Below are 24,849 nucleotides of genomic sequence, written 5' to 3'. Positions count from 1 at the left end.
GGCAGCGCAGCGGCAGAGGAGGTTATTGCCATGGGATGATGTGGCCTCCTGGTCGTGGCAGTTCCATGGTGGGGACAGGGGATCGTTTGGCCCCGAACGGCGCGAGGGCTGCTCCGAAAGTAATGCCTCCTGTGTCACCACGTCGGCCCACAGAGTCTAAGGAGGCGGATGCTGGCAGCTCGGCAGCAGAGGCTGAAGCTTCCCAGTGGCGTGCCATTCTGGTCACCGCGAAGGTGTGGAACTGACTTCCTCCATATTAAAAAAAAAAAAAAAGCAAAAAAAACCAAACAGCACCCGTTGACACTCATTTACAAGCACGGCCTGCGGGCTCTCATTTCTCACTGGTGAAAACGCAGAGCTAACAGTAGTGACTGTTGAAAAAGTGTTCTGCAGCCGAGAGCATGCTCCACTGAACAGCATCGATATGTCTTCGCAGCTGTTGTCGTTTTCACAAAAATAAATAGGAAGCATTACTTTCAGAATGGCCTCCATCAGTCAAGTTCAGCGGGAGCAGCATGCAGCTGCAGCTGCTCTGCTCTGAGAAGTACACCGTGGCAAGCCAGACTGCAGGATGCCTGAGCAGAACACGGCAGTTGTCAAAGTGGCAAAACTGTGGCTATGACATCCCAGAAAGCAATTCTGCACCAGAAAAAGTCAGTGTGCTCTTTCCTTACAATTGCCATAGAAAGTGTGCACCTCACTGGTGCATCTAAGGGCAGAGTTGGTGGTGGCAAAGAAAAGACACCGGGTACTTTTGGAAAAGCAAAAAGCATGGAAAGCCTTCCATGCAAAATTTCGTTATTTCTTAAAGTTACCAATCAGAAACTCAGCTGTGTCCCAACTGTGCACAGTTTGGGGGTTTCGGTGGTGGGGGATACGTCCCACTCTGACACGGCAGCACAGGGGTTGTACAATGCAAGGTTTGCATAGATGCTTGCCCATCCCCAGCTCAAAAAACATTTAAGAAGTCACAGTTAGGAGCGTTAAATTTGTGAACAACATAAAAATCAAAACTAAAAAAAAACCCGAAAACCTCCACTTACAGCCCCTTCCCATCCATTCCAGGTGAGGGGAAAGTGGGGATGATAAGACAAAACTGAAGTCATGGCTATTTCACAAAGCTTCACTGTCTTAAATGACATTTGTTAACCGGCCCCAGTGAAAGCATTAAAAATTCACCATCTACCTTCGCACCATTTTCCAGGTGGTTGTTTTTTTCTAGAGTGGTTAAGTACCTTTTTAAAATTTTTTTTAAAAAAGTTTGTTTTTACATTATTGCTGTTTTACACCAAATCATAGAATTAAAGGGGGCTGGAAGGGACCTTAGGATCATTGAGTCCAACCCCCTGCTAAAGCAGTTCCCTACAGCAGGTCGAGCAGGAAAGCATCCAGGCAGGCCTTGACTATCTCCAGAGGAGACTCCACCACCCGTCTGGGCAGCCTGTGCCCACGCTCTGTCACTCTGAGTTAATCATTTGTGGAATCCATCAAACAACAAAATGTCAGTTTCCCCAGAACAATGCAGAAGCACAAAACGCGCGTTCTGAAGGGGCCTCTTCTATAACAGCTATTTAAAAAGCAAGGAAAAAGAAAAGGAGTTCTATCACTTCTGTCCCTAACGTAATTGAATTACTCCATTTCCCAGAAGGCAAATCCTTTTAATAAATATCGGAGTATCTTCCGAGATGCTGAAGTTCCAGAGATACAAGCAGCAGCCAAGTGCAATTTCTCCTGCAGTTCCAGTGCTGCCTCTTGTTTCAGTCCAGTGAGATGATGTCAGGAGCGCTGCCGCTGCTGCTGGTTATAACTCCTGTCTCGCTCCTGCTGGAGGAGCTAACGTGCGTGCTGCTCTCGTGGTGACTGGTCGATGTGATGATGCTGCCAGGCGTGTTGCTTGTTAAGGTTGAGGTGAGACTATCCAAAAACATAGGAGGACAGTACTGCTTGAAACAAACAATGAAAAATGAAGAGACTAACTGCACAAGGGAAATGTATGCTCTGAAGATACATCTTCCCTACAACAAGCACAACACAAGTGACTAGTGGGACCTCACTAGTGCATGCAGAGCAGGAACTCGAGTTCTGTGAAACAGCAAGAAACCAAGCAGAGGTGGGAGCAGCAATCCCTCCTTCATCCAGTCTGTTCTTTCTCCTCCTAACCAGGTAGTCTGAGCATTTACATTAGGAAACACTATCATGACTCCCAGCACAGCGTCCAAATGGAAACCTGTAATCAACAGTGTCCCTCAAGGGTCCATACTGAGATCAGGACTACCTGTACCTTATTGACAAGGATAATGGCATGGAGCACATCCTCAAAGTATGCAGACGGCACCAGGCTGAGCGCTGCAGGTGACACAACAGAAGGAGGGAATGCCATTCAGAAGGACCTGAGCGGGCTGGATGAGCGGGCACGTGTGAATTGAGCGAGGCCAAGTGCAGTGCACTGCTCCCAGGTTACAGAAATCCCAAGCACAAAATACAAGGTACAGACAGAACGGACTGAGAGCAACCCTGCGGAGAAGGAGGGGCTTGGGATGCTGTCAGATGAAAAGCTACGTACAAGCCCCTAGTGTGCACCTGCAGCCCAGGAAAGCCAGTCGTCCTGGACTGCGTCAAAAGGAGGCCCGCAGGTTAAGGGAGGTGTCATTTTCTACTCTGCTCTCATGAGAACTCCAGGTTGACTACTACCTTAGTTAGGGAGGCAGAAGTCCCCCCTGGAAGGGGACTGACCTCAGTGCAATCCAATCATTCATGCAATGAAAGGACAAGCACCAGCCAGTAACTTCTGACCTTCACGACTTCCACATAGGGCAAGGCCAACAGATTTTGTGTTACACTGAAGGACTTGTAAAAACGTTCAGTACACGTGCGCAAACTAGTGACAATACAGCCTCTACAACTCAATCTACAATTACTAACAAACCGCAGTCACATTTTTACAGAAGTTAATCTGGTTTCCCACAGCATGAACTAAGAGCATGAAATACATGATAGCTGTATTCGTGTCAGCGCTGTGCAAGTACCTGCTTCAGTAAAGCAAAAAATAATTTGCTGTGCGTGGATTTGTAGTGCCGCTAAACAGAATCCTCTTTTAATGCATTTTTTCCTCATTACCACCTGCTGGGAAAGTGCATTTTCCTGGTCTGTGGTTAGGGCTAAGCAAGTGGACTGCAAACGTGACATGAATAACATCCTGACAGTTACTGAAGCAGTATTTCATAGAAAACACACTTGGAAATTAAAGCCCACGGCAGTTAAGAAACTTACCTGTGATTCAACTGGAATTAGTGAAAGGAAATCCAAACCTAGAAAGAAAAGAGGGATAATAAAGTGACGTGTCTTCCTTCTCTTCGTACACAACAAGTTTAAGGAATTTGTGTTGTTGTCGTGGAACAGATTTTTGCAATTGCTATACAGTTTCTAAATGAAGTATACCACTGTGACACCACTCTCAACGACTTCAGGCAGCAGCAAAACACGTTCTCTAGTACGAGTGGCTCTTTTTAAGAATGAGGATGACAATGATGTATTATTCACTGGATATTGCAGGGTGGTTCAATGTGGTTGCTTAGATGGAGGTTGCCATTTGGAGCTGTTGTTCATAACACAAGTTTCACTGCATATTGTACCTGACTTGGCCAAACTGGGACATGAAGAGTGTCATCACATTAAGGATGCTGGAATGAAGTAAAGTCACAACATGCACAAGTCCAAAAACAAGCAGCAGGTCTCTTCCTCCACCCACAGGCAGCCAATAAGGAAACATTTCTAATATCATCCCCGTTTTGCGTCTAGACAAATAAAAGGAACGAAGAAGAGGAAACTACAAGTAGTTCAAGGTAATCCTCTATGAGCAGTGACAACCAGCGCCCGTCCTATAATGCCATTAGCACATAAGCATTTAGGGCAAGATGTTTAAAAAACACAAAATCAATGAGAAATCACAGCCATTTTTATTCCAAAAATCTTGGCCTTGTGTTTGCTATGCCAACAGAAAGAAATGGTAAGCTTTCTCCCTCCCTCTCTTGTTGCAATACGGATCTGTGCCAGCCAGTGGCATCTCTACTCTTCTCCTCCATTACAGAAAATTAAAGAAAAATTTCAAAGGAGATGTAAGATCAGCTGCCAGCTTTTGTTCACACATACGCTAGAACTTCAGTTGACAGAGACGAACAAAGTTCTAGACTTCCATTCTCTCAGCTTAGTCTTCTAACCAATTTGGAAAGAAAATTAATTTCTTATCAAAGGAGAAGTGGAGGGAGGGAGCAGTGAGGCAACCAAAACGGACAGAGAAACAAAGGGAATGATATCCATCCCAGTTCCAAACTGAAAGAAGACAAAAAAAACCCAGAGATGCGACAGGGGAGAAATGGAGACAGGCAATGGAGCGGGGCAGGGGAAGGACAGGAGGCCCACGTGACACCTGCTGTCACAAGTCACCATCTCCTGGGCTCTAGGTTCACTACAGCCGACAGAGAACCCCCAGAGTCCCTACACACAGCGTTCTTTTCAAGGAGCCAGGATAGAAAACAATCAGTATCCCCACCTTTTGTCTGATATTTAGCAGCAGTGTTGAAGAATACATCATAGGCATTTAGGGTTTGTCTAGGTAAAGAAAGTCAATAGAGGTCAGCTTACATATTGTAGCTCACCTTAACCTTTTTCATACAGTTCAGACAGAGCACCACTAGAATTAGCTACCAGAAATCTCTACATCATTTAGGGCTGGGATGAGTCAGTGCCATTACAATTCTCAATCTTAAATAAGCAGCTACTCTCCCTCACATCTACGACAAGCAACAATCAGGTGTTTACACACAGTCTAACTGGATATATCAAGAAGTGCTTCTGGCTGCCATTCCAGAGTGCCAATTTGAGGGTGTACCCCAGAAGCAAGGTTTTTCACATCACTGTTGGAAGTGCAATCTGAAACTGGAAAGACAGCTCGTCCTAGACTCGTCTAGACATCACATCAGTGCAGTGCTACATACAACCTTGTCCCATCTACAGAAGTTAATCTCCGATTTTTACCCACCCCACATACATTAATAAGTCTCTCAGAACACACATTAAAAAATAATCACCACCTACCTGGCAAGTCTGAGGAAATGCTGGACATGGGTGGGTGGTGGAATGGCACGGGATAGTCTGTTAACGACGGAGGAATAGCAGCAGTATCAACCGTCGTCACGCTGGGCACTCTGACAGAGGATGGCTGATACATGAGAACCCTGTTTTGAAGGCACAGCACGTTACAGCCAACCTGGCTGTCAGACACAGGACAGACATTATGCACTCGCATTCACGGTCACCACGTTACATCACAACTACAGCGTGGCTACTCACTACACAGTACTCCACTCTTATTTCCTTTCATAACAGTCTTCATAACAACATGATCATATCTTGGCTCTCAACAGCAGCTGTGACATAAGAGCAAGTTGACATTAAAACAAAGTACAGTGCTGGAGTCATTCAGAACAACCCAAGCGGGAATGTGTATCTGCAGAGCACCCTGTGGGACACCTGCAGGTGGCCTGAAGCAGGAGCAGAGCACTCCAAGTCCCTCCACTGTTCCTCAGTGCTAAGCTGCGGCCCCAAGGATGCGGATGACCACAACTCAGCCCATGCAGCACAGACTTCCAAGCCAGGAGTTCAGTATCCAACTCATCCTGGCCAACAGGCAAGCCTAAGTCCAGCTCTCCAGGCACAAACTCCATCACGAAACCCTTTGGTATCCACCATTCTGCATGATTCTTTGCAGCACTGTTAAAGGCCACGTCATAGGCAGCCCACCACCTGCACCAGGTGCTTCATATGCTTTCAGTCAGGTGAAAACATCGTCCCCATTGCAGGCGTCCTGCATCCCCTCCCTTCCACTCACCAGCTGTGAGCTGCGATCCATTCTTTCCACACAGACTGCTTCACTGTGAAGTTACACTACTCCTGGTTTCAGACTCTTCGATTTCAGACCCTCCCTTCTCGAGCACCTCCTGAGCTGCTGCTGCCAACAGGAGGCCACCTCGCAGTACTGCCAAAGCTAGCATTCGAGCAGCGTTCTTCACAGGAGGCAAGCTGCTCTCCAAAAGCTGGGCCTAGACTTTCACTTCAAGAAGGAAAACTTGCTACTTCCATACCCAAACACTGAGGAAAATGCACTGGGTAGATAAACAAGAGAAGTTATTCCTGCAGTTGGGACTGCAGGCAGCCACAATGGACCAACCCAGGAGTTTGGAAAGAATATTGGCACCTTCTGGAACTTCATTAGATGTATTTGTAGCTTTTTTTTTTTGCATCAAAATAAAGAGTCTTTTGCAACAGGACCCCTTCACAGCATTCTGAATAAGCAACAGCGTTTCAAACATCACTTCTGCAGGTAGCTGAATAACTATTGCTGTCCAAAGACCACAGCTTGCTGTCGAGTACAGGCAGCACAACACACCTGCTCATCACTTCAAAAGGTGGCAAAACAGAAAGACTGTTTTAGTAAAAGAGAAGCACCTCGTGCACGCAGCAGGACTGATCAGAGGGCCAACATAAAGCCAATACTTCAAGTTCCCGTGTGGAGCAGTGGCTGCGGGAAAGCCTAACTAATGCCCTTCTCCCTGCTCTGCTGGTTGTGCACCCTGCAGCCCTTATTTCCTGCAGGCTAAAAGCAAGGACAGTGTAAACCACAAACTGCACAGATTGTGCCAAACAGAAGGCAGAACAGTAAAGCAGACAGTTAACTGTGCTCGAGTCAGGGCAGGGAATTCAGACAACTACTGAGATGAAGGGGTTGGCAGGGGACTTGGGAAGCCCGTGGCTGTGTTAACCAAGGCACAGAACTGACAGACAACCAACGGCAGCGACCACGGCCAAGACGTTTCAGATTCTAACAGCGAGAGAGAAGAGAAGTTTACTGTCTTGGTTCAAATCAAGGAAGTGCCTCCCAGTCTGAAGTTTCAGAAAATGGAGAAGCCATGCAACATAGCCTTGTCCCCTGGGCCAGAGCACATGATAAAAGGTAAAAGACAGCGAGAAAAGCCTTTAAGATGACAGTAACACAACGAGAATGCAGGAAGCTCCTGCCATCAGGATACTCTGATTTCTAAGGAGAATTAGCTTAAGTACTGTCCTTTCCTACAGATCAACATCCCTGCAAACACAGCCACAGCACGTCCTTTGAGAGACACAAGTTAATAGAGGTTTGCCTGCGCAGAGGTACTGTATCAATATAACCGTCAGAACAGAGTAGAAATTCTCCTCTGGAGGTTCAAAGCTGGATCCCCAAAAGAATACTGAGTCCATATGTCTACACATCAGTTTATCCGACGCGTAACAGAATAACAACTAACTTTAAAGTTGACAAACCCTTTGGTTGGGCTTCCTTGCGTTTCAGACATGAATATGCACTTCCTTTTGGCTGGGGGATCTTCCTCTTCATCAGAAGAGCTTTCAATTGTCAAATCAATGACATCAACTTTCTTCTTGTTTACCTCGTTGGCCACCGTCACAGAACACGGTTTGCTAACAACACTGGAACCTAAACCAGAAAAATAATTTTATTTTATATATATACATACATTTAAGGGCTACTGACATCAGCAGTTCCAAATTGCAACGGAACCGTTATCTCAAATCCTGCATTACCTCATCTTTATTAAGACCACTACAGAGGCCACTGTGACCCAGGAACAGTTTTATTGGTGGCATTCTGTGTTACGTTAAACTTGTGCTCAATCTTCTCAATTTCCACTTACCAGTTTAAGGGCAAAATAAGAGCAATGTAAGCGTTGCTATAAAGAACAAAGATAAAAACCGACAGATATACACTTCAAGAGAGACAACCTTTCCTTTTAAGATTAAATGAAAGGATTGGAAGAATTAGGCACACCCTCCATGAAACAAACATCAGCGTCCATACCCACCACCCCAGCTACAACCACCACGCCTCCAAGGCGCTGAGCCCTTGTACTGATGTACTTCCGGCATCCGTGACGTACTCACTTTCTATTTTGGTGCACTGTGGACTTGAGACTTTCACAGCATCTTTTTTAGGCCTCATAGGGCACCAGGAACCATCTTCCTGGAATTTAATCTCATCCACATCTGAACACTCGTTGAGGATTTCCATAAAAAGCCTGAAAAAATAAAGCAAAGTGGTTTTGATGTTTGGTTCCAGACTTCTGCTAAGTGAGAAGGAGACAGCTGAGGAACTGAGATCAGCATCAACACACAGATGATCTCCCAGCTTCATCTTACCTGGAGACCTGCAGTTGTAGCCTTCACTGACAACCACATGTGAAAAATCCAGAGTATTCCAACCCACCCATATTTTACTCAACATTAGTGCAGTTCAGAAGTTTTCATGAAGTAGAAACCATCATCCTTTGTATCAATATTAAACTTTTAATTCAAACTGTGTCAAAGTTAATAGCTTTGGAGATGGGATGCCCTCCTTTTACATGAGCCTGAGATGAAACGTTTGGATTTCTCATTGGATTTCTCCAGAGGAGACTGCTGAGGCTCAAAAGTCGGATGACTCCAACAGGACATTAGTTTACATGGTTTGTTACAAAGGAAGAGAAACCGAACGATTCTAATAGCTCCTCCCAGAAAGAAAATGTAAACTGGTAAACTTCAGATCACAGGCACAGCTATCAAGTGCAGTATGAAAAACTGGTAAACTGCAAGCCCAATATCTTACCCATCTAGTATCAGGCTCTCATAAGCTGCCTTCTTGTCGCAGACAGGACAGATCCAGGTAGGCTTCTTTTCATTCATTTGCAGATAAAGAGCAGCATCAAAACACTGCAGGTGTGTGCAGGTGACAGCCCGGCATGGGATTGTCAGCCTCATTTTCCCCAGCTGCAAAGATGGATTTAAGGAGTGTCAGAGAGAAGAGTCAGGCAGGCCTGTATGGCTGACAGTGAAATCAGACAACCAGCGAGGGAACCATCCCTTCTCACTACAAAGCACCCAACCCTGAGCTCACTGCATGCAAATCCACTCTACCCAAGCACATACAGTGTACCTGAACGAACAATAAATCAGCCCTCAAAGTCTTCACTGAGCTGAAAATGATCAGATTTTTAATGCACCTACAGCTTTACTTCCGGGATTTTGATTTTTATTGGTGAGACCTACTGAAGCAACTACTTTGTCATTTCCAGGTTTTTGTGTGCTGCAGACACATACAAATGGCATTACACCCACATCAGTGTGAGACCAAAGAGACAAGTCACAACAACACCCGTTTCTGCCTGGGAAGGGAAAGCCACGTAGGTGTGACTTTGTGACAAGGTGATCTGGCTGTTTTTCCTCTTATAATAGCAGACAGTAAAAGCAATACTCCAAAGAGCAGGTGACCCCAAGTGCTGTTTCTCACTCTGCCCTTTATTTATTCCATCACCCTGCCCACCGGTGGAACGCTGCTGCAGTGAGGTGCTTGCAGATGCACCTTTCTCCCTGGGACCTCTTAATGAAGCTGTACGTAATGAAATCCCATTACGTTTCTAAAGCAGGTCTTTGAAGAGCAACCCGACTCCGCACTACTGATGCAAACACCAATCGGTACACGGTAGTTCCCAGCCTTACTTACAGGACACATCAGAGACACCCGCAGACTGGTGGTGGCAATCTCACTGTCAGGATCTGCTGTTAGTTTTTCTTTAACTAGAAAAACAAATTAAGAAGTTATAGATAGATACCACTGTTTACAACCCTAGTGTTAATTCTGCAGCACACATACACTTTGTTTCCAGGGATCTAAGACAACTGAGAAGCTAGTTTATAGCAAATACCAGTGGGAAGAGCTTTGCTGTTTGTAGGCAGTGCTAGCCACAGGGGTTAGCAGGGTAAACTCTACCCAACACATAAGAAGAAAAAAAAATCATCATCAAGGAGTGAAGTACGCAGACAAGACAACCAGCAGCACATGCAAGTGAAGAAAACGCATACTTCAGACATGAACCTGCACTTCAGTGCCTACTACAGTAGGGGGTGCTCAGGGCTCACAGCATTCCCATAACTTTTCAGACAAAAACCTCCAAGGACTCCTCCCTGCAGGTTAGGGACCTGTGCTGAAGCATTCACAGCTACCTCAGTAACAGCAAAAGGAAACTCTGATACTCTAGGCACCGGCTTCCTTTTCAAAATGCTGCAGATCTCCTAAGTATTATCAGTTCTGGTTTTAAGAGCCATTAACCACCCCTAAGGAAAAATTAATGGGAAAATTAATTTGACTTACTTAGTGCTCTGGAATGATCAGGGTTTCTGATACCCTTCATTTTTAACCTCTGCAAAAGCATAGCTGAAGTGAGCTGACGAACGAGATACACAGACATGGAGTAACTCTACAAAAAGAGTAAGTAAAGATGAGATATTGATTTAATACAGTACTTCTGCCACAACAGATCACTGTTACACCCATCTTAGTGAGAACAACAACATGCTGATATTTTTTTTTGCTTGTTATTACGGATATATTTGGAAAAAGCACTGACAGATGACTGCATTGCTGTGAAGGAGTCCACGCTCTGCCAGAATTCTTCTAAGTCAAATAAGCAAGTAGCAGTTCAACTGTAAAGAGAGCCTTATTCTCCACAGCTAAGAGACAAGATGGGCTCCTTGAAAAGAAGTTAGTCTGAAGATACAATTTCTTAAACATGCAGTCTCTAAGATTCTCACTCTCACTCCTAAACATCTCCCATTTTGTGCTGTCAATAATGAAGAGCTCAAAGACAAACCTGCTATAAAGAAAGGATTAACGTAGTTTCAGGTGCAGTCACCACCTTCAGAGGGCACAAAGCTGCACGGGTTGACAGCTGGACTTGATGACCTTTGCGTTCTTTTCCAACCCTAATGATTCTGGGCACTAATTTAGCTGAACCTTCTCTTCAGCTTCCCACTCTGAGGCCAAGCCTCACGGCAGCCTAGAGGAGTGGGTATGGTGCTCTACAGTCACCTCCTTATTCCTCCTGCTCCACCCTGCTCCTGCTTTACCAGCAATGCCAAAAGCAACTCTTACCTTGATGAGTGGATAAAGCGATCAAAACGCACAGGAAGTCACTGAGACAAAAGCCTCCCCTGCCCCACCAACAACGACCACATACTGTCCTGCTGACTGCCTGCAGCACCTCCCTCATGAGGAAAGGCTGAGACCTTCACTCCTTTGCTGAACATGAGCTTCCCACTTTTGCTTTAAAATTTTATTTCGTTTTTGTAGGTTTATCCTGGAGTCTCACTTGAAGAATATGATACCTCCAGTCCAGATTTTGGTGTTAAAGGTGAGGTAAGCTACTTTGATAAGGGAGCCCAGAAGGACTTCCAGAAGCAGCCACAGATGAGGAACAGGTCTTCTATTTACTATTTGCAAAGGCTGCCAAAACTCATGACACTTCCCCTCCCTTCCTTAGTAAATCCACAGGCAGATTTCTAAGCAGTCACTTGTCCATTTAGAAGGCTAACTGCCTTAAAATTTAGTGACACCCCTAAATCCAAAGCTCAGCTGCCAGCACCAGGAAGCAACGTGACATTTCAGTCACCACTTGCTCCACCTCCTTCCATCTGAAATACAACAGCTCTTCTGCTTGCCCTCCAGAAAGTCTACAGCTGCATTCTGAGGACACTGTGGTTACCGTGCTGTCCATTCCTCCCTGGCTCTCCACTTCTTCCTCAAGCTGCCCAAGCTTGCAGGAAAACACTTCATTGTTAACAAGAGGCACCTTGCTCAGATACTCTGCATTACAAACACACTCTGGTCTAAGATACATCAAGCCTAGAAGCAGTTGACACCTCCCAGCTACACCTCATCCCAGGAAATTGCCACCTGAAAGCTTTCTGAGCTGGAAACTGTACTTGTGTTTAACTCGAAAGTACAATTTTAACTCAAAAGGAGTCATTTTAATGTAAAACGTGAATCTCAAAAGAAAAAAGAGGGAGATACTCATTAAGCAGATCTTCCTATGAAATAAAAATTGCCTTTGTAGAACTATTTGGTATTACTGTGATAAAACAATACAAAAAAATAAAACAAGTGTGCATTTCCACCCCGTCATGGCACATCTGCTCATTCTCCAATGAACAGATGCAAAAGAAACAAAAGAAACTGAGAAAAAAAGCTTTTGAAGACATGGCTACATACATCTCATGTTGACAGTACTATGCAATCAGGCTACAAAGAAGAATGGAGCTTCCCCTTTTGCTGCATCTGAACTGCTCTGTGTTTACACTGCAGAAAGATGTGGGTGTTTCTGACACATCCCAGGCAACATTTAATCAGACGTTGCCAGAAAAGATCTCCAAGAAAGCCACACCCCCAACCAGAGGAATTCCACACTGAAGTCTTTGCAACCCATGTGCAAATTTCTCACGTTGCTGTAAGTCTGCTTCCCAGCACTGGCAGTAAGTTTAGCCACTGAATCACACCATGCCTTGCCAGCAGACGGCCGTGGGTTAGAAGCAACACCAGGCCAGATCACTGAGACTGCTGCCCAAGCCCTGTAAAACAGACAGTTTACCTTTCCAATCTCAGAAGCCCAGGAAATGGAAATCTGGTTTGGCACTGCTGATGACAACCTAACTAGAGAGGTTATATTCAAGGGGCGTCCAGGTCGCTTCTGTTCAATTCCATTTTTTGGTGGTGGAGCATAGCCCTGCAGGCAAAAAAAAAGACAACGAAAACATTACTCCCAACAACTTGTGAATGTGAACTCAACTTCTTACACTGATCGGTGGAAAACAGAAAAGCCTGGAAGTTCTCCGGGCTGGAGTCTGAAACGAGCATTTGAGAGAGCTATCAGTCTTTTTGACAGTCTGTACTATAGATCAGTCAGGATTTTCAAGAGATTTTAAAGAAGTGCTGAGAAGACAGAGCCCTGGCCCAGGCAGGTTTACTGGGGGTGTAAAAATCAGTGCTGATGCTGTATCAAAAGAAAAAAAAGCTGTACTGATGCTCCCTCCACACAGTCCTACCCCAAACAAAGCAATCGGAGTCTCACAAGGGCACAACCTTGGTAATCCAGACACAGCAAGGTGAAAATTGTTAATTCAGTTTCACGCCATAGAGAAAACCAGTCCCAGGTCTGAATTACCCAAAAAGGGTGACAGTCACAAACCAGTTAAAGAAAGGAAGACTTGCTTCCTGTCCCAAGGATCAGGGCTCACCAAATACTTCAAAAGGAGGGATTCTCCAGGTAGAGATCCTTCCCCTGTGGAAGCCAGCCCTTAAATGAACTGCTTTCACCTGTGCTCCCCAGGCTGGCTGTGTCCATTCACCAGGAGCTCCATCACTGATCCAGACCATAGCAATTCCCACACACATATACGGAATACTTCCACTGCTTCTAAGACACAGCAAATTCCTGCTCCAAGAACTCTACGACTCCTCGGTGCCAGCTTTGCCTTGCACTCGTTACACAGAGCTTCATTAGCAGCAGGTTGTCAGCAGATACTGAGCTGACCATGAGCCAGCAGTGTGCCCAGGTGGACAAGAAAGCCAACAGCATCCAGGCTCTTATCAGAAATAGTGCAGCCAGCAGGAGCAGGGAAATGATCACCCCTCTGTACTCAGCACTGCTGAGGCTGCACCTCAATTACTGTGTTGAGCCCTCACTGCAAGAAAGACACTGCAGCCTTGGAGCGTGACCAGAGAAGGGCAGCAGAGCTGTGAGGGGTCTGGAGCACAAACGTTATGAGGAGAGGCTGAAGGAGTTGGAATTGTTCAGTGTGGAGAAGAGGAGGCTCAGGGGTGACCTTATCACCCTCTACAGTTACCTAACGGGGGGCTGTGGTGAGGTGGGGAGTCAGCCTCTTCACCTGGGTAACCAGCAACTGGACAAGAGAATGGCCTCAAGTTGCACCAGGGGAGGTTCAGTTTGGATATTAGGAACAGTATTCCTCAGAAAGAGTAGTTAGGCATTGGCACAGGCTGCCCAGGGAGTGGTGGAGTTATCAGCCCTGGAGGGGTTTAAGGAAAAGGCAGATGCAGTTCTTAGGGAGATGGTTTAGTGGTCACTATCTGGCAAGTGGGTAGTCAGACTAAATAACCTCGGAGGTCTTCTCCAACTTCAAAGATCCTCTTCTATGATTGCCTGTAAGGTGCTAGCAGACTCACTCAGGAGCCAGTCAGCTCCCTTTTGCTTCTTGACGCGCACACTCTTCCAAGCAGAGAGCACTTGTGCTTTGTGAAACAGCACACGGCCTAACGGCACCTCATCCTGCAACAGCCACTGCGAGAGCAAGCCAGTCTGTAACAGGAACTCTAACTCAGTCTGCTCTGAGTTCAAGCAGACAGTCTGCAGTCACAAGCTCTTATCTTGCATCAGAAGAGTGCCAACCAGAGACCGAAGCCTTGTATCTTGCACAGAACTGACTGCCAGACTTCATTCAGTTCAAGTGTTGTCCTACACCAGAAACTCTCCAGAAGTGACATGCTGAAAAGCATGTGTTTACACAGAGTTAACACGAGCACTCACAGTGTAACGCTCCAAAACAGAACTGAAAGAAGCAAATTCTGAGAGTAATATCTAGAATAAAAGCCAGAATCACTGCCGTTAGCTGCTTCACCAGAAACGGTCCCACAGAGCACACAAAAACAAGCTCCCCTGTCCTTCTAACAATAAGGGAATACACAACAGCAAGCCTTCAAGGGAACTGGATCAGCTCTTCTTGGCAGAGTGCTCCCTATCATACCCAACAGCACAGCAAAGCTTACGAAGACACCTCTGCCAACGGCAGCACAGGAACGCAGGGCTTCAACTGCCAGGTCTGCCAGCACTGAGCTGCAGGCAGCAACCGCTGATCAGTTCTTTTCAGCAACCGTGTGCTGCTCCAGATGAGTGACAGCAGCTGAGGGTCTTACAGTGTGTGCTTTACCACAGAACACGGAGGCAGCAGATGCTACAGTCTCACACTCAAAAGGAAGGAATGACCTGTCATTCCTTCAAGTCAGATGCAACAACTGCAGCCGTTTATAGGACAAAAATCCCACCATTTTCACAGTGGCAAGTGGGACCTTTGATTGAGTTCATTCATGAGGACAAACAGTACAATTTTAGGGAAGTATTCTCACACATACTGTAGCAGACACAGCAACAAGTCCCTTCCTCTTGGTCTCAAAGAGGAAAGTGAGGCTGCCTTACTCCCAAGGGATATCAAGAATAATAATAAAAATACATCAAACTTGCATTATTTTTAAGACTGTTGCATATATGCCTCATTTCAGTCAAGCTTCTGATGTTTTCCTCCACAAAGCAAAGCCTTTCTGCATTCAGCCTTGTACTCCTAAAACACATTTAAGCCCTCCCTTCCCAGCCTTCTATGACTTCAATACTGAGCACTACGTTTGCTTATCATTATCAGCATGCTCTAACACTGCTCAGTGAGGTGGCAAATTCCAGTGGCTACCACTCATTTTGTTCTGAAGTCTTCCATGCTTCTTGCAAGAACCATATCAGTAAAAACAAGTGGACTCTGCTGTAACCAGAAAATATATCAGAAGAGTAATTAGGCAAGAACAGAGCCTGGCATCACTCACTAGTTCCCTACAACTACTGAGTTGGACAGCAGTGATCTTGGGGCAAAGAAGTCCTTCCATTTCTCAAACCACCGGGGGGATGCAGACAGAGGGAAAGAAAACTCGTCTGAGCACTCAGGCTGAGACTATATTATTAATCATTCAGCTCACACTGGAGGAGAAGAAAGTTGCCAAGATGAGTCATTTACTCACTTTCTCACTTCATGTTTCTGTTGAACAGTCTGAAGAACGATGTGCAAAAAAACTAAAGGATTCAGACCTAAGCAAAGTGAGAATCCGAGATTACAGAATTTTTGCCATGACTGTGACATTACACGTAACAAAGCATCACCTGCTGATGTGACATCAGCAAGACTGAGAACCATCAGAGCATGATATCCACAGGATAACATCAGACTCAGTTCACTAGGGTTGCCTGAAGAAGGACAACTTCAGAAGAAGAGAAGTCCTCCTATGTTCCTTACAGAACACAGATTGTGTTTGATGAGAAAACATCTCAAAGAAACCCTTTCAAACACTGAAGACAAAAGAACAGTGATGTTAAAGAAACAGATGGAAAAGGTGAGGAGAATCATTTCTGCTGAGCAGAGGCAAGAAAACAGGCATGGCTGCATACGAAGGAGGGGACAGTTACAGGGGAAAACAGGACACGTTAAACATACCCAACAATCTGACATGCCAGGAAAGTAACGTGCATTCTGAGATCAAAACACACCTTCACTCCCCATCCAACGCAGCAACTTTAAAACATGAGACACCTACAAAGTGTGCAACTACGAAGAGCACTCCACTTGAGGACCAGTAACTGCTGGGAACCCTGGAACGCGCTGTCCTTCACCATCTGCTGCTCTAACCAGACAGACAGAGCTGCATGCAAACACGTACTCCACAGGTGACACCGTTTCCTCACAACGAGAAGGAACTCAGGCCAACACACCGACACTCAAAGCAGCGAGGGATACTGCCAAGCCACCCAACGTGCTGCATAGGAGACTCCTCGAGCAGACACTGGCTTGGTTTTGAACTTTTTGTGCATTAACTGCACAGAGGAGGTTTGCTACAGGTGGCTAATACACAATTAAGCTGTGGAGTGGCTTTCACGTAATTAATAGCAGCAATGGCTACCTCACCCAGGCATGATTTGCACATTTACTAGCATTAATGCCTAGGGAAATGGTAATGACAGCAATAAAGTGCTCGATCACTTCAGCAAGCTAACATTACAGAAAAAAAAATACAAGTCAAAGAAACCACAAATACACACAAAGAAGCTTACCGGCAATGGAAACAGCTTCCCATTCACTTTAATGCACAAACTGTTAGGGTAATTATCTTCTTGAGGACAGCTCGTCTCAGCCAGGCATAACCTACAGCACCAGGAAGAGAAAACATGTTCAGGTGTCACAAACATTAAGATTCACAGCTGCTTTGTTGGCTAACAAACAGAAAACGCCATGAGAAAGATACCTGAGCTGAACTTGGACAGTGTAATCTCTTCTGCCCCCTGGCAAGAAGTCCCTATGACAAAGAAAAAGGAAAAGTTCCTATTTAGACAGCAGTCACACACAGAAGTGGCACACCTAAGCCAACACTACGTGTTGCTTCTGTTTTATTAAGCTACCAACAAGCCTCACAAGTGACACCCCCATGTGGCCTCTGTAGGTTAAGCATGTCTTGGTGGAAGATGCTGATCCTAGAGACTGTACTGCTGCTACACAGTGCTGCCACAGAGGGATGAAAACCAAGTCATTTTGGCTCACACCACAGTTCTTCCAAGAACATGAGTGCCCGGACAAAAGAGAAAAGCAGCTTTCCATTGCTGCAGCCAGGAAACACGCAGGGGATAAAGGCTTATCACCTCCCTGCACAGCCATGCTCATTTACAACAGCAATTTTTAACTCCTTAGAAGCATCAGATTTACCTCACCTGCACATAAGTGCTGTGCACAGTAATCAGAGAAATAAACTGAAGAGCTGAATCCACCTTAAATTATGAGGGGATTATCATTCCACAAGTGCAAATTTATAGGATGCATCAAAAAAAGTAATAAAAAAAAAATCAAGAAAAAGCCTCCCCTCCTCCATTTTTGCAGCATTTGCTTCTTACCTGGAAATACAGATTTCTCTGACCTGCTGAGGAGTCAAAGCGAAGATAAAAAACTTCTCTTGGAACCGCTGAATACTGCTCTGTACTGGAAGGAGAAAGAGACAGAGGGGTTTAAGCACACTACTTGAAGTCACTGATCAGGAGAGGCTCTGCAATAGAGTTCTTCCCCAAACAAGGCACGGAGCACTCAGGTCCATAATCAAACTGCTGCTGAACCGCGTGTAACTGCCAAGAGGAAGGCGACAATAAATCACTTGCTCAGCCAGGTTCAGAAGGCCAAGTATCACTTCACACCTCAGTACTACAGCAACTTGGTGAGCTGCACTGCAACTCCTGGGGGGAGAAAGGGACAAACAACAAAATGTAACGCCAAACACTCGGAGTAAGTACCAGAGAGATGTTTACAAGTGTTTTATCTTGCTACAGTAGAAGTTACTCCTGAGCAGCTGAAAAATTATTCCATGCAGAAACAGCTGTGGTAGCAAAGTGCAAGATGCATGCACACTGCAACCGTCAGGGACTCATACAAAAAGAACCTAAGTCCAGGAGGAACGAACACACGCACCAAATCAAAACCATGCCATTCTGCAAGTACCTGTACATGCAGGCAGCATTTTATACTTAGAATTGTTTGCACGTGTTTAACATGGAAGTCACTTTGTTACTGAAGCGAACCCCCACGTGCACACCTGCACAACACAACCAACAGCCAACTTCCCAAGGGAAAGATGAACTCTCACACGCCCTATCTGTATCAGCTCTTTTCCTCAGCTCTGGAAACTCTCCTTTTATGAAGAGTTTCACAGTTAATCTTCTAGCAGTGACTGCTGTTCTACAAGAAAAGGTGACCACAAGGCTGGCAATAAACCTGGTTAGCTCTCACCAACACCTGCCACATTATCACCCTCCTGAATCCTGGCCCCCAGCACAGGAAAGACAGAGCTGCTGGAGGGGGCCCAAAGGAATCGTGATCACAAGGCTGGAGTCCCTCCTCTGTGAAGCAATCTGCCTCACTCAGGTGCAAGTCACAACCTACTGTGCTTAATCAAAAAAAACTGAAGCATTTAGGGGGATGCAAACAGCTTGCAAAATGTTAAAAGTGTCTCTAAACTGTACTAATAAATTCTTACGGAACACTTTCTACGCCTTAAAGTAGGGCACTGAATTTGTCTTGAATTTCAAGACAACCAAGTTATTTTCAAATGAGTATACTCAAGAGTGAGGTGCCTGAAGAAAGTGAGATTGCAGGATGTTGGGAAAAAGGCTTTCCCATGGCTCTCACTTGTGCCGAACAAATTCCTCAGACCCACACTATCCAGACCAAGAAAAAAAAAAGAAAAAAGAAAGGAACTTCCCTCAGCTGCAAAAAAAAAGCAGTTTAAACCCAGGCTTAGTACTGTCATAAGCAACAACTATTCCATGAATTCAGCGACCTGCAATGTAATTAACTTACCCAGACTGGTAGGCTTTATGAGTACATCAAGCACATCATAGAAAGGCAAGCTCTTCAGCTGGACGTCAGGATGGACAGGTGGGATGGGCGGCGACGGCTGCTGCATCTCAAAGTGAGCCTTGGTGTCCTGGAGGAGCACGGAGCTGACGGGTGAGGAAGGAGACTGAGGTGTGACCGAAGTAGAAGGGAGAGGGTGAATGCCAGCAACAGCCAGGTCAGGCTCCACGGGAGAGGAACTGCTATCCAGGTTGAAAACTGCAGGTTTTATAGCTGATAAGTCTGAAAGTCCTTCGATGGTCCTTGGGTACCGGCGCCTATAGAGTTCTCGGATTTTTATCTGCACTGCTGGGCTGCAGCCGCTCTTCAGTAAGTGCAGAGCCCTCATCAGGAGGTCATGTTTCCGTCCACTTTTATTACGCCCAGCAAAGCCCAACAACACTTGAAGTTCAGAAACACGAAAACTTGATACCATATTCTGGAAAGAAGAATCAGGGTACACACATCAGTGAGCTAACAGCACACAGCGTTGGATGAGATGATCACTGCAGTCTTTAACAACCTTAAGGACTCTAAAAATTCCCTTTGGAGAAGCACAGTGAAGCACCTGAACTTCCATCATTCTACGTCCACCTCTGCCACCTTAGACATTACTTACCCATATCCTTACCCAGTGGGAGAGCATGGTCTGCTTAAAGCAAGGAAATCACACATCCAGGAAGGCTGAGCTCAATTGTAATACTGATGTTGTATTAATTTGGTAATCCGAATTCCACGTAGAACACTGAGCCTTGAAGTTCTTGAACAGAAAGGTTCTTCCAAAAATAAAAGGGAGGGAAAAAAAACAAACAAACCCACTACGCAAAAGGAAGTGCTCCTCTCTCCTGATTAAATCAAATCAAAGTCGGTTGGCACAGACGCATCACTCCCATTTTTCAGAGGCAGCTTTCTTTTCAGAGAGAAAAACATGAGAACTCTCCTTTCCTTCCCACTAGTGATGAAAAGGTTAACTTCTGAAGAACACAGAAGCAATTTAATCCACACTAACTTTAATCCACAGTGCTGTACTGTACCAATTCTGGACTCAAGGTCTGACGGATGAAGGACGTGACAGCAGGTAGCAAGCAGGACACACCTGCAACCATACTGCAGACTTCAGATCCCCTTTCAGCTGTTAAACAGTGGTCCAGCACACACCACTTCATACAGGGCATCGATTTTAGGAGGCCTATAACGTGCAGTACCTTGTGTCCATCTTCCTTAGTTGTTACTCTGTAGAGTTTATAATCACATACTCCAACGTGGGTCCAATCCTAACTGAAGGCTGAACATGTCTTACAGCTATGCCTCAGCCACCAGCACACACTGGAGCTCGCTCTGTGCCCTGCTGCTTGCTCTTCATTTTCACCTGAACAGCACTGCTGGTGAAAGCAGCACCACATCAGAACTTCACACTGACTGCATAAACACACGCACGAGTCGAACAGCAACAGCACCTCCTCCCTTTCAGATGGAGACAGTGAGATTCTGGATTCCACCCTCAGGATGCAAATGAACAAAATAATCCTTCACACTGATTAAGGAAACGGCCTTGCTAAATACTTAGCATTACCCTGACTGCTGCATTCTGCGTATCCCTGTGCGTCCCACCATTAACCAAGGTGAGACATCACGCAGGCAATCATGCCTTGGAGCAGCCAGCATTTCATGAAGTGCCACAAAGCAGCGTTTTGTTACGAGTTGGATTTCACTTTATTAGAAGGCGCAGGCTTCAGTATCACAGTCAGCAAGATTTTAAATCGACTCCTCCATTTAAGTGCTTGGGAGTGTAAACATTGCATAGTTTTATCCACCAGCACTGAAACTTTGTTCAGAAGGAGACTCCTGCAAAAGTGACTTTTTGCTGGAAACAATCGATGTCTCTTGCAACATCCCTGTAAAATTGATGCTACATTCCCTCCAAGGCAACAGTAACCAGAAGCATAAAGAGACAGCTAATCTGGTCTGCACTGCCGAGCTTATTATCCGCTGTACAGAGGTATCAAAGCAGGGCTTGTTATAATCAACAAGGCTTTATGGAAGCGTAACTGCTCAGGAGTGCCTCTAACCACCGTGCAGGGCAGATTTGCACCAAGCCTTCCCAAATTATTTCCTTGCAGGGTCCCAGCCCTGTTGCAGAAGCCTGCAGCCTGGCCATTAACATGCTCTTCACATCTCTGCACTAAGATAAGACACTCAAGCTGTGTCGTGTACATGCCATCAATTTGCTCTTAAGAGTTAAGTTCTTTACAGCTGCACAGCCCAATAAAAAGCTTCTTTGACACAGAAGACCAAAGCCACTTTATTTTTACAGTCTCTTCATAAACACAAAGTAGTTTGACAGAACTTTGAGAAATGGAAATGGATAATTCCAGCTCTTAACTGCTCCAGAAATAAATTTTTCCCTGAAATCCATACTTGAAGATCCTAAGAAGCCAAAATCCCATTTTACCTAAACTTTTTCTGACTAGTCATTAATGAACAAGCACACTGTGACACCTTTTGAATTACGTTTGCTGATCTACAGCGCGCTAGAAGCGAGTAACACTGCTAAGAAAGAGCAACTCGTGTCGTGGGATGCTCGAGGATGTCTGCAATGACCCTACACAGAGATAGAGTGACAGAGAAGCTGACGTAACCTCTGCTCTATGGGGACTTTTGCTTTGGACCTGCTTTAGTCCACTCCCTTCCTCACACACTGGAATCCTCCAACACCACAATGAACATTTAAGTATTTTGTTTAGAGTTTTCCACTGTACATAGGCCCTTGAAAACAAAGCTTGCCTCATTCCATTGCAACTGTTTTTTAAGCACTGTAAATTACTTGGCCTCATTCTTCTCCCCAGTCACTGCATCTCAGCATGATCATTAGTTGTTAATTATGCTGCACAAGAGAATTTTCAATTACCACAATAAGCTTCACTGGTCTTAAGTAACTTCAAATATACAAAGCACAGAAAAAGTGAAATACAGGAACAAGATGGCCTCTGATAGAATACCACGAGCAGCTTATCATCATACACTGTTACCGGATACACGGAATGCTAAGTGCAATCTCCTCCTTCCCAGAAGGAATAAGACTACACTTTCATCCCTTGTCACTAAAAGGCCTTTTCTGATCAGCCATGAAGCTGATCACGAGTGCCACACAAATTGGTTCTGGCAGAGGCATTTTCATTTGACTATAAAGAGGTTTTGTTTTCTGTAAGATGAAGCTAACACATTACTTCCAAACACAACCAAATTGCTTCAGCCTGACTCCAGTATCTCCTGAAGAAGGGATGAGCAGCAGCTCAAGCTGAAGTTCCCACTCCCAGACCAATACCTTTAAAGAAAAAAAGTCCACGTGCCCCCCATAGTCTCCACAGCACAGACCTCAGCTCCGTGTTCAGCTCTGCCTGTGGAATCTCTTCAACATGGATCAGGCTGCTCACGAAGGAAAACTATGCAAAAAGTTCAAAGACTCATCCATGAAAAGCAAGCCTAGAAGTCATCTCCAGTCACAAGGAAAGCTCTGCCTACCACATCCTCTCTGCCACGCCTTCATCTTCCAGAAAGCAGAAATCTATGAACTCGATAAATTACTGCTGCAGCCACTGATGGAGAGTTTAACTGGAAGAACTCTTCCCCCCAGATCTGAGGGGGAGCCGTGCACCACAGGTTTTTCACCAAGATCTCAGAAAAAAAATCTCAGCAGCTCCTGCTACGTCCGAATCCTTAACAAAGGTGCAAGCTTTCATCAGTCTGAGGCCACAGCAAGGCCCCCTGCATCTGCTGCCTCCCCCTGCACCTCGCAGTTAGCAACCTCCGCATCATGGCTCCCCTGCAGCCACATCCAGGGGAGCCGGAGGAGGACAGGCACGGCGCGAACCGATCCTGAAGGGACGACGGGGAAACGCTACCCCTGCGCCTTCTCCTCCCTCCAGCAAACAACACAAAGCGACCCACAAAGAATTGTGACCCCCTGCCCTTCGGGAAAAGCGTTTCTCCACGAGGCCCCAACAAAGGCAGCCGCGCTGCTGCCAGGTGCAGCGCTGCGGGGTCAGGCCCGGAAGGGGCCTTCCAGGAGAGCGTTTCCCGCGAGGAAATAGCGAGGATGCGGGACTTCTTTCTTTCGTTTTCTTTCTTTTTTTATTTTATTTTTAATTTTTTTTTCTCTCCTCCGTTTGGAGGGAGATCAGCGAACGCGGCTCAACCAAAAAAAAAACAAACAAAAACCCACTTTCAGCGACGGCGGAGCACAGCACAAAAGGGCTGTCACGCTGCGAAAAGCCACGCAGCGCCTCCGAAGCCTTCAAAAACGCCGCGGGAATAGAAATAATAAACACAACAGACAACAACGAAGAGAAGGAAATCAAAGAAACACTCGAAAGCAGAAGGCCGCGGGGCCCAGCCCTCAGCCCCTCATGCCCTCCTGCTCCCCATCCCCCCCCCCCCCACCGCACCCCTGTCCTCCCCCCGTCCCCCTCCCTCCACCTGCCCCCCTCCCCCCCCTCCCACCTTCATCCCCTCCCCCGTCCCCTCAGCCCTCCTCACCCGCAGCTCCTCGAAATCCGCCATTTTCTACGCGCTGCCGCCCACTCCGCCGCCGCCGCCACAGCCGGGCCGGGCCGCCACCATGGTGCGCCGCCGCGCGCCCTCGTCACGTGACCGGGGGTGGGGCGGGAACGCGGCGCTGCGCTCGGCGGCGGGAGGGGCGGGGGGAGGGGGATGGGGGCGGAGGGGGGGAAGGAGCGCGGCTCGCTAATTAAAAGCGATCTCGTTAGCGGGATGCGTTTTGTGAGTTGGAAACGAGACGGAGCGATACGCGCTGATGGAGGGCGGCGCAGCTGAGAATCGGTATTGTCCGCTGAGGTCATCGCCGAGTCGCGGCGATTACTAAAGCGCGGCGTTCGAACGCAGGACGCTGAACCACACGGATTTATCGCCGTTAAAGAACCGTAACGTCGCAGAACCGTTAAGGCTGCACGAGTCCTCCCTGATCCCCATCCATCACCGACCGCGTCCCTAAACTGACCCATAGGATCACTAGCAGCGAAGATCACCGAGACCCCCACCCCCCCTCATCCCCGAGACCCCCAGCCCACCCCCCCCCCATCCTCGCGGACGCGCCCCCCGCGATTTGATTCGGTTTGACTTCAGCGCGCTTCCGTACACCCGTCACCGCCCACCACTCAGGTAAGCTCGGCAGTGATTGGTTAGCGCTTCCAGCCCCGCCGGCCTCTCCTCCGCTTCTGATTGGACGTCGCTTCAAACAATCATTCACCTCAGGACACTTCGATTAGCTGCGGGGAGGACACGCGTGGCCGTGGCCCTAGGCGTTTCGCGGCAGTTGCGCCGTTCTCCGTTCCGTGGGCATTTCCGCAGCCCGCCCCGATGGAGCTGTGCTGCGGGGAGCTGCGAGCTGCGAGGCGGGCGGTAAGAGCGACGGGCCGCGCGTCCTCATTGCTATGGGAACAGCGATGGGTTCTGCGCATGCTCGGCGGGTGGGGCGCAAGCGCTGGGTGTGAGGGGGGAGGGGATTGCTATGGCTCCGCGTCATTCCTGTGATGAGAGTCGCAGGTCTCTGCGCGTTCTCCGAGTAGAAGTGGGGTGGTTTGCTCGCTTCCTGATGTCACTCGTCTGATGATGCAGCCCTGTTGGCTTTCTGGGCTGTGAGCAGGCACTGCTGCCTCGTGTCTTCCAGCTTCTCGTCTAGCCAGCACCCCCACGGCCTCCCCAGGGCTGCTC

At 46.8% G+C, this 24,849-nt stretch overlaps 1 protein-coding gene across 3 annotated transcripts; it reads right to left on the bottom strand.

The window, feature by feature from the left end:
* Positions 1 to 1,592: 1,592 nt before the first annotated feature.
* Positions 1,593 to 23,721, bottom strand: PIAS2 (protein inhibitor of activated STAT 2). 3 transcript variants are annotated; one of them, XM_065745268.1, is made up of 14 exons: positions 23,656 to 23,721; positions 19,084 to 19,558; positions 17,631 to 17,715; positions 16,991 to 17,041; positions 16,800 to 16,890; positions 12,507 to 12,641; positions 10,235 to 10,340; positions 9,587 to 9,660; positions 8,693 to 8,853; positions 7,993 to 8,126; positions 7,357 to 7,528; positions 5,095 to 5,234; positions 3,271 to 3,308; positions 1,593 to 1,940 (listed from the first exon to the last, which is right to left on the bottom strand). In XM_065745268.1, the coding sequence occupies exons 1-14, from the start codon at positions 23,677 to 23,679 to the stop codon at positions 1,758 to 1,760; spliced, it is 1,869 nt and encodes a 622-aa protein (XP_065601340.1). In that variant the 5' UTR covers positions 23,680 to 23,721; the 3' UTR covers positions 1,593 to 1,757. The 3 variants fall into 3 exon arrangements, 2 of the variants coding, with proteins under 2 accessions (XP_065601340.1, XP_065601341.1); XM_065745269.1 differs by having other exon boundaries at positions 1,593 to 1,914; XR_010622714.1 differs by lacking the exon at positions 1,593 to 1,940 and adding an exon at positions 3,633 to 3,794.
* Between the last annotated feature and the right edge of the window lie 1,128 nt (positions 23,722 to 24,849).

Source organism: Cyrtonyx montezumae, unplaced genomic scaffold (genome assembly GCF_038088225.1).
Source record: "Cyrtonyx montezumae isolate F1298 unplaced genomic scaffold, pur_monq_1.0 scaffold_34, whole genome shotgun sequence".
NCBI classification, from domain to species: Eukaryota; Metazoa; Chordata; class Aves; order Galliformes; family Odontophoridae; genus Cyrtonyx; species Cyrtonyx montezumae.
This window is presented reverse-complemented; position numbering and strand designations above follow the sequence as displayed.

Excerpts from the sequence above, each read along its gene's own strand:
- PIAS2 (XM_065745268.1), bottom strand. The coding sequence starts at position 23,679 with ATGGCGGATTTCGAGGAGCTGCGG. Across the intron at positions 3,309-5,094 it reads CATTTCCTCAGACTTGCCAG|GTTTGGATTTCCTTTCACTA; the intron begins GTAGGTGGTGAT and ends TTTTCTTTCTAG. Across the intron at positions 1,941-3,270 it reads TAATTCCAGTTGAATCACAG|TACTGTCCTCCTATGTTTTT; the intron begins GTAAGTTTCTTA and ends TGTTTCAAGCAG.